At 43.9% G+C, this 15178-nt stretch overlaps 1 protein-coding gene across 1 annotated transcript in view; it reads left to right on the forward strand.

Moving 5' to 3' along the window:
- Positions 1–15178, forward strand: part of PPP2R5A (protein phosphatase 2 regulatory subunit B'alpha) — a 174059-nt gene that overhangs the window by 130981 nt on the left and 27900 nt on the right. Inside the window, exons 4-6 of the mRNA XM_068232937.1 lie at positions 9336–9428; positions 11067–11197; positions 14092–14151. Of these exons, the coding sequence (XP_068089038.1) occupies positions 9336–9428; positions 11067–11197; positions 14092–14151 (284 nt within the window). The remainder of the gene's footprint in view (positions 1–9335; positions 9429–11066; positions 11198–14091; positions 14152–15178) is intronic.

Below are 15178 nucleotides of genomic sequence, written 5' to 3' on the forward strand. Positions count from 1 at the left end.
CAGCACAAGCCTAGACTTATTTAAGGATCAGAGTAGGTGTGAAATTTAAAATTTTCAGTCTGCTGAATGAACAGATTTTTTTTTTTCCCCTGCACGTATAGTCTAGTTTAACCACTTAATGACAACTGGACGTATACTTTGTTTCCCTGAAAATGAGACACTGTCTTATATTAATTTTTCCTTTTAAAAATATGTGCTAGGGCTTATTTTTGGGGAGGTCTTATTTTGTGGATGGACATGCTGGGTACACAATCCCCAGGGGGATTAAATGAAGATTATAGCCTTAGATGTTTCCTTTGATCTATGACTCTGCTCTTTCCCCTATGTAAGGGTTAAGTAACTTTAAGTATTGTGCCCGCCCCCTAAGTGGGGGGTGTGATATTATGTTGCTATATATGTGTGAAGGAAAGATGTGAACTTCAGCATTTGATAAAGGGCCTTTGCCCGAAACGTCATGCTCTTGGAGTGCTCTTGTACCACTGCTTTTTATATGCAATAAACAGATCGCCAAGCATTCAAGAAGGGTTGAGTCCTATTGGGATTTGTATGTATTGGATTCACAAGGAGGAGTGATGGACCTCTAGGCCTAACGGGACTCCCCGACATACATTATCTCTTATCCCAGAGGCGGGCAGACACACTTCAGATTGCAGATCAAAGTGCCCATACATTTGCAGATGAGGCAGCAGATTCAAACATCAGACAGATCCCTTTCTCATCTGATCAGAGGGGAATCTATTGCTGCCACACACCTGCACACAGATTTTCAAAAGGATTTAGCGTAAAATCGTTTGGAACTTTGTGCAGCCATCTTTGCCACATATTGACCTGGGGGCATGGTAGGTGAAGTCCCTAGTGTCCGATGCAGGAACTGCAGGAAAATAATGTTGCTTAGTACCCTTTTACCTTCTTGCAGCGTTTAAATAGGTATGATAGCTGCCATGGTTGAAATGGAAGTGATTCTCAATTAGAAATTGGGAAAAACCGTTCAGCTGAGGATGGGAGTGGCTACCAAAAACCAGGCCTGCTGCAGTAAATGGTGGTCACTTGCCTGGAACACAAGGATTCGCAAATGTAATATGGGAATTTACAAACACTGCTGAACTACTTAAATGTATATTAAACAATTTTAGTAGCAATGTATGCAGCAATCGTACCAATTAAACGTGCAGATAATGATTGCAGTCAGAGATTGTAAAGCAGACTTTGCAAGAGGAAGCAACAATCGTACCAATTAAACGAGCAGATAAGCATTACCTTATGCTCATACTGTGCTGTGTGATCTGGTCTGCATGTATTCCTGTATTGTCTTATTGCTGTTTGTCACCCCAAAATATTGTCTGTAACCTAAATTAATGTCCAGCGCTGCGTAATATGTTGGCGCTTTATAAATACAATAAATAAATCTTCTTCTAGGCTTATGTCTAACCTCCCCCCCCCCCCCTCTTCTATACCTGATTATTACCCCTATCCTGCCGCTGCATGTCCATAAGTTCTTCTAACTTGCTCCTGACTTCTCTGACTGGTGCCTATCTCCAATTGTCCGTACAGTAACCCATAAAAGTGGCCTAACCCTAATCTACCCCTGAAACTAGCCAATCACAGGTTGATAGTGGCACATTCTGGCTCGCAATCGATCCCCCTGATTGTAAATTGGTGGGATGTAGGTTTGCTTGTGTGTCTTTGTAGTTGACCTAGATGAGATTTCATGGGATTTACATTTCACACTGTTAGGACTACTTGAGCTGTATTGCCAGAGCCCAGTTTTGGTGTGGGAATTCTGCAGGTTTTTGTGAAGCCAGCGGACAGAATCTACAGCATTCTAAGCTTCCTGGTCCTTTTAATGCAGAAATCTTTGGTCTATTTATAGCTGGAACAACTTTCACAGATTATTTCGAGTTTTTCAGAAAATGCTGTGTGACTGGTTTCCTCTTGAGTGCAGCACAAGCCTAGACTTATTTAAGGATCAGAGTAGGTGTGAAATTTAAAATTTTCAGTCTGCTGAATGAACAGATTTTTTTTTTCCCCTGCACGTATAGTCTAGTTTAACCACTTAATGACAACTGGACGTATACTTTGTTTCCCTGAAAATGAGACACTGTCTTATATTAATTTTTCCTTTTAAAAATATGTGCTAGGGCTTATTTTTGGGGAGGTCTTATTTTGTGGGGTTAGCCAGATCCCCTTTAGTATTTAGCCAGATCTCCCCTTGTATATAGCCAGAAACCCGAAGTGTATACCCAGACACCCTCCCACCCTCAGTATGTAGCCAGAACCCCCTAGTATGTAGCCAGTGTAAATAGGCATATTCCGCCCCCCAAAAATGTATCTTCTTTGCTACTGGCCCCCTTCTCTAGAAAGTCTGATCCCCTCCGGTTTACGCAGTGCATAATTCAAATCTCAGATCAGTATGGAAAGGCAGCTAAACTTGTACAGTATCAACGCCACCATATACAGGAAGTGATCTGTTTACTTCCTGTATACAGCGGCACTGTTACTGTACAACTTTAGCTGCCTTTCCCCGCTGATCTGAGATCTGAATTATGCACTGCGTAAAACAGAGGGGGGTCCGATTTGCTGGAGGAGGGCGGCCAGCAGCAAGGAGGTAAATCTGCAGCAGTGGGGGTGCGGCATCATGGCGGGGGGGGGGGGGTGTGTGTGCAGCTAGGTCTTATTTTCGGGGGATGTCTTATTTTAGGGGAAAGACTGTATGTGGTTGAGTGTGCACCACCAGTTTGTTACTAAATGAGGGACATGTGGACATCATTTTAACAGTGACAAGTTGTAGAATACATTTTGGTGTGTCTCAAAGCTTGGCCCCACATGGACCGGCTGCTTGGACTGTTTGTAGTCAGGATTTCTGGTTTTATTGTGGATAAACAGACCTTATTAGATTCACACTGAAATGTAATACTCAACTTGTAAAAACGTATCTATATTGAATTTAAACAGATCGGTTTCTTACAATGTTTTAATTTTTGGTTAAAACATTGGTTTTGTCCAATCCGTTTTTCCATTGGTTTTGGCCACTAAGAATACAATTTGCTGAACGATCATTTACAAACAATTCTTCGTATGAAAGATTGGAAATGATAGTTTGTGGACCACGAATGGAAAAAAAATCTAGTATCCAATCAGATTAATGGAATCAGTCCAATTTTCAGATGTATCCCGTCAATCTGATTAGGTTGGTTAGGAGAGTTAGTGGTCCCAAATGATCATTTCTGATCATTCATACGTAGAATCGTTTGTCGTAAAGGATCGTTCCTCAAATTGTATCGTTAGTGGCCACCCTTAGTTACCTGCCGCATAGGATCCATTTGCATCCATTTTGTTCCGCTAAATGGAATGTTTTTAGTGCTAGTGTGAACGCAGCCTAAGGTCCCTTTCATCACTTGAGCGCATCCAAAAAACGGAAATTCCAACCGAACGAACGGCGTTTCTGTTATGATGCGATTTTTCGGCATTGCGATTGTGATTCCATCCTGTACAATGAATGGAAATTGCAATGCGTTTCTGTATTTTCGATGGCAACAATGCGTTACAATTTCGCAGTGAATAGCAGCACATGGATGTGGACATCAGACAGGGCAGTCTGTGTACTTCTGATGTCCCCACAGACTGCATCACATTGCAGCAAGCAATGCAAGCCTGGGTAAGGGGCATTACACAGATACAAATGATTTGGTTTTACTCCTAGCTGAAGAGGTGATTATAGGTCACCTATACTTTGCTGTTATTGGATGTGTGCTTGGGGCAATAATTGCTTCTAGGAACCCTTTGAAACTCCTCTGTTTTTTTTCTTTGCGGCATTTGAATCAACTAAGATTTTCTAGACGCTTCCCTTTTTTTTTTTTTTTTTTTTAACTTCCGGAGTCTCCGTCTAAAGAGAGACTCTAGACTCTCACCAAGTGTGTATTAAAGGGACACTTAAAGAGAAACTCCGACCAAGAATCGAACTTTATCCCAATCAGTAGCTGATACCCCCTTTTACATGAGAAATCTATTCCTTTTTCACAAACAGACCATCAGGGGGCGCTGCATGGCTGATATTGTGGTGAAACCCCTCCCACAGGAAACTCTGAGGACCGTGGTACTCCTGGCAGTTTCCTGTCTGTGAACCTTGTTGCATTGTGGAAATAGCTGTTTACAGCTGTTTCCAACTGCCAAAAAGCATGCAGCAGCTGCATCACCTGCCAACAGTAAAAATGTCACCATGTGATAAATGTCAGAATGTGAATCAGGGATTTAAGAGATTTTATAATGAGCAAACACTGACTAAATCATTTATACATAATTATTGTAAAAATGAAGCACTTTTTTATTACATTATTTTCACTGGAGTTCCTCTTTAAACCAGGAATACAAAACAGTTTTACTTTCCTGGAGCTTCTACCAGCCCCCTGCATCTGTCCGGTGCCCTCGCAGTCACTCGCGGTTCTGGTTCCCTGCCACCAGCTAGTTTCATTTTCGCTGACAGGCCTTGCCACACGTATTTTTCTTTGCGTTCCCATCCGCAATAGTGTTCTGTGCCTGTGCAGGACGCTATTGAGGACGGGAACATAAAGGATACGCATGGCCAGGCCTGCACATGCGCAAAAAGCTTGCTGGCTCAGTGAGGGAAAATGAAACTAGCTGGCGGCAGGGGACTGGAGGATCCGTGAGGTCACGGGATGGCTGCAGGGAGCTGGTAGAAGCCCCAGGCAAGTAAAACGTTTTTTTTTATTTCTGGCTTAAATGTCCCTTTAAACGGGAACTTTAATCCAGGATTGAACTTACTCCCAATCAATAGCTGATAGTTACCCCTTTTCCCATGGGAAATCTTTACCTTTTCTCCAGTAGATCATCAGGGGGTCTGTGTGGCTGATATTGTGGTGAAACCCCTCCCACATTGTAATGTCATGACCATGGTTCTGATAGTTTGCTGTCTGTGAACCTCATTGCATTGTGGGAAATTACCGCTTTTTCCAAATGCCAAGCATGCAGCATCTCACTCTGTGCCCAGATAGCTCCATTACGAACATTCTGTACAGATCACCTGGCAGAATTTAAGATGTCACCACCAGTGATAAATGTCAGAATGTAAATGTAAATCAGGCAAAGATTTTACAATGGGCAAACAGTGACTAAATAATCTATACTTTTATATTGTAAAACAAATAAAAGCAATTTTATTATTATAGGCTTAGAAAATAGTGCAAAATGGTTTGTGTGCAATGCTTATAAATGTTTGCCTTGTGAATCAGGATGTATTCCACACAACAGGCATTAGCGCTAGGCTAGCTACATGCTTTAAAAAATTTTTTTTTAAAAAGTGCTGCGCTGCCCTTTGGCGGATTTATTGTACCGCCAAGGGGGTATTAACCCCCTTGGCGGTACAATAAATCCGCCAAAGGGCAGCGCAGCACTTTTTAAATTTTTTTTTTTTTAAAGCATGTAGCTAGCCTAGCGCTAGCTACATGCTTCCCCCCTCATTTCGCTATCCCTCCCACCCCTCCGATCGCCGCCGGCGCTTTTACCCTGCAGGGAATCCCGTTCTGAACGGGATTCCCTGTATGGGCTTCCCCGTCGCCATGGCGACGATCGCAATGACGTCATCGACGTCCTGACGTCAGCGGGTGTCCCAATCCACCCCTCAGCACTGCCTGGCGCTGATTGGCCAGGCAGCGCAGGGGTCTCGTGGGGAGGGGGGCGCGGCAGAGGCGAATCGGCGGCGATCGTTATGCACACGCAGCTAGCAAAGTGCTAGCTGCGTGTAGCAAAAAAAAATTATGTAAATCGGCCCAGCAGGGCCTGAGCGGCACCCTCCGCCGGCTTACCCCGTGTCCAGCACGGGGTTACCGCTAAGGAGGTTAAACACAAGCCCACACTAGAGCTTTGCAAATACTGCAATAGAAATAACAGTATTTTATTACATTAATTTATTTACATGCTGCATTGTTAATAACCTATTGTAACTCATAACATCACACTCAGTAACTGGCAACACACAAAGGCTCAGGCCAGTAGTTCTCAACCTTTTTACCCTGGAGGAACTCCTGCAAATCATTTTTAGATCTTAAAGAGACTCCGCAAATATTTTTTCAGCCTTATTTCTTCTATCCTATAAGTTCCTATACCTGTTCTAATGTGGTCTGTCTTACTGCAGCCTTTCCTAGTTGCACAGTCACTGTAATATCTCTGTTATATAATCTTCTTTCCTTTGTCGGCTTTGTCGGCTGAGGCAGGAATGTGCTGCTCTGCTTCTGATAGGCAAATGCTATACGCACCCTCTCCACACCCCCTCCAGGCTCTGTATGAGTCAGACTGAGCCTCTCTCAGCCTATCACATGCTGTTAGTAGCCATGTTTTTTGTTTGTAAACACTGCCTACAACTGGCAATTACAAGCCAGGATTGCAGCAGGGAGTGGCAGAAACAGCACAGAGGTGCCCAGGAGAACATAATGAATAGAATGGTATGCTTTTTATTGTAAGAATTTTAGAGTACAGATTCTCTTTAAGGACCCCCTGCAAATAATTTTTAAGCCTCATCTACACTGTACAATTTTCGATAAACGGATCTATTATGCTGGGAATACACGGCACCATTCTGAGCTGATAAGATGGCTCGATAGATAATTTCCAACATGTCCGATCTCCCGCCCGATCATTTTTTGCCGCTCGATTTCTCATTGAAGGGAATTGAAAAAATAAGAAAAACGAGCGGGAGATCAGTGAATCGAGCAGGCAAAACGATCGAGCGCCAGAATCGACCCGTGTATTCCCAGCATTAGATAGATCTAATAAGAAATTGCATTGTGTGTAGCAGGGCTGTGGAGTCCGAGTTGGAGTCGGAGTCAGGGCAATTTTGGGCACTTGGAGTCGGAGTCGTTGATTTCATAAAATGAGGAGTCTGAGTCGGGAGTCGGATGATTTTTGTACAAATTCCACAGCCCTGTTTAGTATTAGACTAAGGAGTCTGAGTCGAGGAGTCGGAGTCTGAGCCATTTTGAGTCCCCGGAGTTGGAGTCTGAGTCGTGGTTTCAGAAACTGAGGAGTCTGAGTCGGAGTTGGAGTCGGAAGATTTTTGTACCGACTCCACAGCCCTGGTGTGTAGATGTCCAAATTGTTTCAGATCAATTTTGTGGTAGATTTTGCTTTGATAAGTACCCAAAATCTATTGCAAAATCTAATGCAATCCGATTGGACCGGTTGGAAATTATCTGCTAGGTACACACCATACAATTTTCTGTTAGATTCTTCTGTTAGCTTTTTTCCATGCTGTAGGTAAATCTATCTGGCAGGTAAATCTAAGAGAAAATCTAACAGAAAATTGTATGGTGTGTACCTAGCAGATAATCTCCAACCAGTCCAATCGGATTGCATTACATTTTGCAATAGACTATTATAGATCTGATCTGATGGAAAATTGTACCGTGTAGATGAGGCTTTAGATCTCAAGGAACCCTTGCGTTTATTTTGCAGGAGGCGTGGTCTTTAAAAGTAAGCGTGGCTGTTTATTTCACTACTCCCTTTTACAGTGTCTTTTTATGAATGTGCTCATTAATATTCTAACCCCCAATTTAGTGCCTTTTTCCCCCTGTTATAATATATAATGTGCTCTTTCATACTTCCCCTGCCACCAGGATGGGGGAAAATGCCGAGGAGACCCTGCAGACTACTCAAGGAACCTGGGGCTGGAGGGACCACTGGTTGAGAGAGTCTAGCTCAGGTTATCTTCTACATCTGCACCTGAGGACTGAAAAATGTCCACCTTAACCACCCTGGCGTTTTGATTTGCGGCGCTCGGCCGCGGGTGTTTTTTTTTTTTTCTTCTTTTTAATCATGTAGCTAGCCTAGCGCTAGCTACATGATTCCCCCCTCCCTGCGGCTTCCCGCCCACCCCTCTGATCGCCGCCGGTGATCATACCCAACAGGAAATCCTGCTCTGAACGGGATTTCCTGTTGGGGCTTCCCTCATCGCCACGGCGATGATCGGATTGACGTCATCGACTTCAGGGGGAGTCCCGATCCACCCCATAGCGTAGCCTGGCGGTGATTGGCCAGGCTGCACTGACGGTCTGGGGAGGGGATAGGGGTTTCCTCTTTCGCAGCGGGGGATCGGTGGCGAGCAGTGGCAATCGGACGAAACACACAGCTAGCAAAGTGCTAGCTGCGTGTTTAAAAAAATAAAATAAAAAATAAATAAATAAAAAAAGACCCACCAGGGGCTGAGCAATCCACCGCGGCGGTCATGTGGTTACAGTGGTCTGAGCAGCCTTTTAAAGTGGACCGCTGCACAGGATAGAAGGAAAACGGAGAGAAATGTGCCCTGTATGTATTTAGAGAGTTTAGCCTGTCTAATCCCCCCTCATTTATGACTAGTCACAGCTGTAATTTGATCTCTCAGCTGTGTCAGCTGGCTGTCACCAAATAGCAGCTTATAAACACAGGATGTTAACACTATGTCTGCTTCCATGAAAGCAGAAAGTAGACACACTGCAGATTTATTGCAGTATTTGTATCAGATGTAACAAAGAAATATTTTTCTTTAAAGGTTATTCTGCTGTTGCTTGTCTCTTAGAGCAGAGAGGAAGTTCTGAGTTCAGGTCCACTTTAAACACAAGCCCACACTAGAGCTTTACAGAACCCACAATAAAAATACAGTATTTTATTACATTCATTTATTTACAGTACTGCATTGTTAACATCGTATTGTTGTAACTAATAACATCACACACAGTAACTGGCATCACACAAGGGCTCAGGTTATCTAATACTTGCACTACACCTGAGGACTGAAGAATGGCCACCTTAAAGAGACACTGAAGCATTAGGAGCAGAGACATAAGTCTAATATTGTTTCCAGTACAGGAAGAGTTAAGAAACTCCAGTTGTTATCTATGCAAAATGAGCCATTGAGCTCCAGGACGTTTAAAGTCACAGAGAGCTCTGTCTTCTGAAGCTCATCATCTCAACTGTCAGTCACTGGATTTTCTTTTTATCTGTAGAGGTGTCCTCTGCAGATAAAAAGAAAATCCAGTGACAAAAGTTCCCTGGCCTGCTCTGTAAAATCATTTGGCATGCTGAGTAGTGTGTAAACTGCAAATATTAGAAAATTATGCAATGTTATAAAAAAATACTATATAACTGAAAATACAAATGTTTTTATATGTTGGAATATTGTACTACGGTATATTATGTTCTCGGTCTCTTCCAGTTAATTTTTCAGATGTTTTAGATGAATTTTGGAATATGCTGCAGACGGCTTGTACTTCCTTTGTCTGACTTGTTATATTAGCTTCTGCAGACTTCGGTGCAACACATAAATAACCCCGCCTTTTTGTGTTTCGCAGCTGGTGTATGAATTTTTCCTGAGGTTTTTGGAGAGTCCAGACTTTCAACCGAGTATTGCGAAGAGGTTTGTGGACCAGAAATTTGTGCAGCAGGTATGATTTTTTTTTTATTTTTCCCAGTGTTTAATGCTTGTTGAATTGAGCTGTGATATATATCTGCAAATGTACTACAGCCGTTTGTACCATGATTCAAATACACAGGCCCTAATGTCCAGTAATAGAACTGCCACAGACTCTCTTTGAGAGCCATGGTAGAAAAGGTCCTGGTTGTTCTGTGCCAAGTTCACCGTAAAAAGATGATCATAGGCATTTTTTACTAAAGCACTTAGCAGCGGGAAGGGGGAGGGATGTCATGACCGTGGGGTGGGGCATAGACTTAGCAGCAGTGGGCGGTGCCATGACCATTCTGTGGGGTGGGGCATAGGCAGGCATAGGTGTAGCATAGTATTCAGTCTTACCTCCACATACTGCAATCCTCCCAGGAGCTGCTTTAAAGGTCAACTGTAACGAGAGGTGTATGGAGGCTGCCATATTTATTTCCCTTTACCAGTTGCCTGGCAGCCCTGCTGATCCTCTGCCTCAAATACTTTTAGCCATAGCCCCTGAACAAGCATGCAGCAGATCGGGTGTTTCTGACATTGTCAGATCTGACAAGATTACCTGCATGCTTGTTACTGGCGTTTATTCACGCACTTCTGCAGCCAAATAGATCAGCAGGGCTGCCAGGCAACTGGTATTATTTAAATGGAAATAAATATGTCAGCTTCCATATACTTCTCACTTCAGTTGTCCTGTAAAGTTTCACTGCAGTGAGATTGTTAAATTCTGATACAGTGAAACCCCCATTATCCGGCACTGACGAGGATTGGCTGATGCCAGACAAGTGTAGTTTCTGGTTGCTTAAGAGTCAATATTATAAGAACACTTGGCTAAAGAAAAGTACGATTATTATTGATTTATAAAGGGCAAACATATTCCGTAGCGCTGTTCAAAGTAATAAATAAACACTGGGTATAAAATAATACAGACAATTTGTATACACCAATATACAAAATATATACAAAATGCACCTGAGGGGCGGCAGCAGGATGATTTCCAATAGATTTTATGCTGAAATCTATAGCAAATCACTGAGCAGTGGGCGGGATGGCAATAGATCCTTCAGTGATCAGATTCGATCAGAGAGGGATCTATCTATTGGTTGATCTCTTGGCAGACAGACAGGTGTTTGGGCACCTTGAGTTATCTTATATAACAAACCACTCAGGGATCTATTATGATGTAACAAAAAAAAAGTGTATTATGACAAACCTCACATTTACACTCTATAACATCATAATCCCTCAGTATTGCACCACCCCTTTAAAACCATAAGGCCACAACATAATCACCCAACATGATCCTCATTCACAATATTGCACTGCTGACTATCACCAAAAATTGAACTTTGTGCCTGAAAAGAGTTGTGTCCTTAATATGCTATCATAAGCACCAAGATTGCAAGTTTTTCCATAGGCAAAAAACACATCATATCTTCCTTATATCCTCTCCAGGGTGAAACCCTTCAGCTTCAACATAGCTTGTATCACAGTTAATAAATATGTGCAAAAACGGCCATACAGAGCAATAGCAGAGTCCATCTGCCTGCTTATTGGAGGGAGACCCAGCAGTGTCATGATGCTGAATCTCTGCTATTGTACCTGACTTCTGATTGGTGCGTTCCTCTTCTAGCTGCTGGAGCTGTTTGACAGTGAAGACCCCCGAGAGCGGGAATTTCTGAAGACCGTATTACATCGAATTTACGGCAAGTTTCTCGGCCTAAGAGCGTTCATCAGAAAGCAGATTAACAATATTTTTCTCAGGTATCGGATTCATTGAAATTTGTTAATGTATTTGCACTGACATTCCTCTAATGTTATTTGTATGCAGGACACTGTGGAGGAGAAACCTATCTTAGGGCTCATACACCTTCCCAACTGATGTCGCCCATCGGGGTTCAGGAATGAATCCCCTTGGGGGGGGGGGGGGGACATTGATGGGCCGGGCTGCACACACGTGTCTGTCAGCTTTGTAGCTGATGATGTATGTGTTGCTATGGGAAGGGGGGCAGAGGGATGACTGGTGCATGCATGTGACGGGTGGGGGATCGGCGTCTCTGGGGTTGAGTACATCCGCCCAGCAGATCGACTGCAGATTAGGGGTCGCCTTCTGCCTACACACACCTGATTGTGGACTGAGGCGGTCATCATTGTCCGCCTCAGACGACTTAAAGGAATCCATAAGCCTAAGATGATGATAATAAAAAAAAAAAAGTTTTACTCTCCTGGGGCTTCTACCAGCCCCCTGCAGCCGTCCCGTGCCCTCGCAGTCACTGTCGGATCCTCCTGTCCGCCGCCACCAGCTACTTTAAATTTGCAGACATGCCTGGCCACACGTAACCTTCTGCAGGTTCCCATCAGCAATAGCGCCCTGAGCAGGACGTTATTGCCAGGGCTGTGGAGTCGGTACAAAAATCTTCCGACTCCTTGGTTTATGAAACCACGACTCCGACTCCGGGTACCCAAAATGACTCCGACTCCTTAGTCTAAATCATAACAGGGCTGTGGATTTTGTACAAAAATCAACCGACTCCGACTCCTCAGTTTACGAAACCATGACTCCGACTCCAACTCCGGGTGCCCAAAATTCCCTCGACTCCGACTCCAACTCAGACTCCACAGCCCTGGTTATTGCGGACGGGAACGCGCAGAAGGTTACACGTGCCCACGCCTGTTGGCAAAGTTAAAGTAGCTGGCAGCGGGGGACAGGAGGATCCGAGTGGTTTTTTTTTGTTTGTTTGTTTTTTTAACTCTTCCTGTACTGTAAAACATGACTTTTATTTGCTACTTATGTTCTATTTATTATTTCTCACTCGGCTGTCCCTCAGAGCGGTTTGTAATGTGTGTCCCTCATAGGCTGATGCCTAAGAGAGGCGGGGATGAGTGCCGATTGCCGTCCTATGGCGATTTAGGACGGCACAGGGGGGAGGGAGAGGGAGGGAGGGAGGGAAAAGCCTCCCTTTTTTAATTATAATTAAAAAAAAAAGATAAATTGCAGCAGCGATCAGAGACCTCCTACAGAGTGTCCTATTAAGGACAAGAAAAGGAGGTACGATTTATTTGTGTGCTTCGTTGTTTGTCAATGTGCTGCACAGCCCTCTATTGTGAAAAATGGCCTGGTCACTAGAGGGGTGTAAGCCTGTGGTCCTGAAGTGGTTGAAAAACCAGTGCGAGGATATGGAGGCTGCCATATTTTTTTCCTTTTAAGCAATACTGGTTGCCTGGCAGCCCTGCTGATCCTCTGCCTCCAATACTTTAAGCCACAGACCTGGAACAAGTATGCAGATCAGATGTTTGACTGCAATTGCCACGTGCTTGTTTCAGGTCTGTGATTCAGTCACTATTAACCAGCCTGGCGGTATGGACGAGCTCAGCTCGTCCATCACCGCCGGAGGCTGCCGCTCAGGCCCTGCTGGGCCGATTTTCATCAAATAAAGAGCAGCACACGCAGCCGGCACTTTGCCAGCCGCGTGTGCTGCCTGATCGCCGCCGCTCCGCGGCGATCCGCCGCGAGCAGCGGCGAAAGAGGGTCCCCCCAGCCGCCTGAGCCCAGCGTAGCTGGAACAAAAAGTTCCGGCCAGCGCTAAGGGCTGGATCGGAGGTGGCTGACGTCAGGACGTCGGCTGACGTCCATGACGTCACTCCGCTCGTCGCTATGGCGACGATCTGAGCAAAACAAGGAAGGTCGCTCATTGCGGCCTTCCTTGTTTATTCTGGGCGCCGGAGGCGATCGGAAGAACGCCTCCGGAGCGCCCTCTAGTGGGCTTTCATGCAACCAACTTTCAGTTGGCTGCATGAAATAGTTTTTTTTTTTTTAATTTAAAAAAAACCCTCCCGCAGCTGCCCTGGCGATCTTAATAGAACGCCAGGGTGGTTAAAGCATGTATGCTCAACAGGCAAAGTGGCATTGTTTAAAAGGAAATAAATATGGCAGCCTCCATATCTCTCGTACTTCAGTTGTCCTTTTAGCCCTGGGACCCACTACGTGATTTGCTGAAAAACTGAAGTGCCGCAATTTCCCAGAGCGATTAGGATTTGGCGACTGTAGCCGCTGATGCAATCGCTCCCAAAATGCTGCAAAAAATTGCTCTGCAATTGCAACGCTGCTAGTGAGACCACCCCCATAGGGATCCACGGGCATAGAAGATCGGCAAGTGCTGCCAAAGCACTCCTAGTGGGTCTCAGCGCGTACATTTGAAATCGGCGCCGGTAGACTTGGGCGCAGGATACAGTGTTATATAGCTGATCTTGCTTCTGCACAAGTCCGGGCCGATTTAATTACTATTCCCCCTCCAGGCCGACATGGATAGTAGGGGAATGAAATAATTCGGCTTCCAGCGATTGCTGGAGGCCGAATTATTATGTTTTTAAGCAACTTCGGCTCTGTCTTCTGACGGAGCCGACGTTACTCACTGAGCACTTCAATAGGAGTGATTCCTATTGAAGTCTATGGAGGCGCCGGCTGCGCCCAAATCTAGCAGCGCTGAAAAGCACTGCTCCGGGTCTCCGCTGTAAAACAGCATCAGTTCTTGTAGACATACTTGGGCAGCTTTTGAACAGAGCAGACGCTTGTAGTAAGTTTATGGCAGTGCATTATGGGAAGGAATTTTTCTGAGATTTATGGGCCTATCCTAACATGTCTTTTGTTTTCTCAACAGGTTTATCTACGAAACGGAGCATTTTAACGGTGTGGCGGAATTGCTGGAGATATTGGGCAGGTAATTTTGTGTACACCATGTCTTCTGGCTAGACGTCATCATGAAGCAATGATGGCACTACGGAAATACAAGAAGATAATACATTTCATTTCAAACCATGTGATCGGTTCTTTATTTTATTTTCATTTTATAACTAGAGATGGTCAATGACTTGCAAATTATTCCGGCTTGCATACATATTTAGTGAAAATTGTGTGCAGCTCGGTACATACGATGTGCATTAGATATGCATGCAATCTGCAATCCTGAGCATACCATTGATTATGGCATAAAGTTTTGATAGTAGAAGGAAAACACAGAGAAATGCACCGTGTATGTATTTAGAGAGTTTAACCTGTCTAATTCCCCCACATCTGTGACTAATCACAAGTTGTAATTTGATTTATCTGCTTTGTCAGCTGGCTGTCTCGGCAGAGCAGATAATTTGTAAACACAGGATGTTAACCCAATGTCCGCTTCCATGAAAACAGGAAGTAGATACAGTGCAGATTTATTGCAGGATTTGTATCGGCTGTAACAAAGACATTTTATCCTTTAAAGGTTGTTATGATGTTGCTTATCTTTTAGAGCAGAGAGGAAGTTCTGAGTTCAGGTCCACTTTAAAGAGACACTGAAGCGAAAAAAAAAATATTATGATTTGTATGTGTAGTACAGCTAAGAAATAAAACATTAAGATCAGATACATCAGTCTAGTTGTTTCCAGTACAGGAAGAGTTAAGAAACTCCAGTTGTTATCTCTATGCAAAAAAGCCATTAAGCTCTACGACTTTCAAAGTCGTGGAGAGGGCTGACTTCTGACTTTTATTCTCTCAACTGTAAGTGAACTGTTTACTTTTCCTCTGCCAGAGGAGAGGTCATTAGTTCACAGACTGCTCTTAAAGACTCATTTTGAATGCTGAGTGTTGTGTAATCTGCACATATTATAGAATGATGCAATGTTAGAAAACACACTATATACCTGAAAATAAAAGTATGAGAATATTTTCTTTGCTGCTAATCTTCTAGAAATTATTCATAGTACACAACC

Source organism: Hyperolius riggenbachi, chromosome 4 (assembly GCF_040937935.1).
Source record: "Hyperolius riggenbachi isolate aHypRig1 chromosome 4, aHypRig1.pri, whole genome shotgun sequence".
NCBI lineage: Eukaryota > Metazoa > Chordata > Amphibia > Anura > Hyperoliidae > Hyperolius > Hyperolius riggenbachi.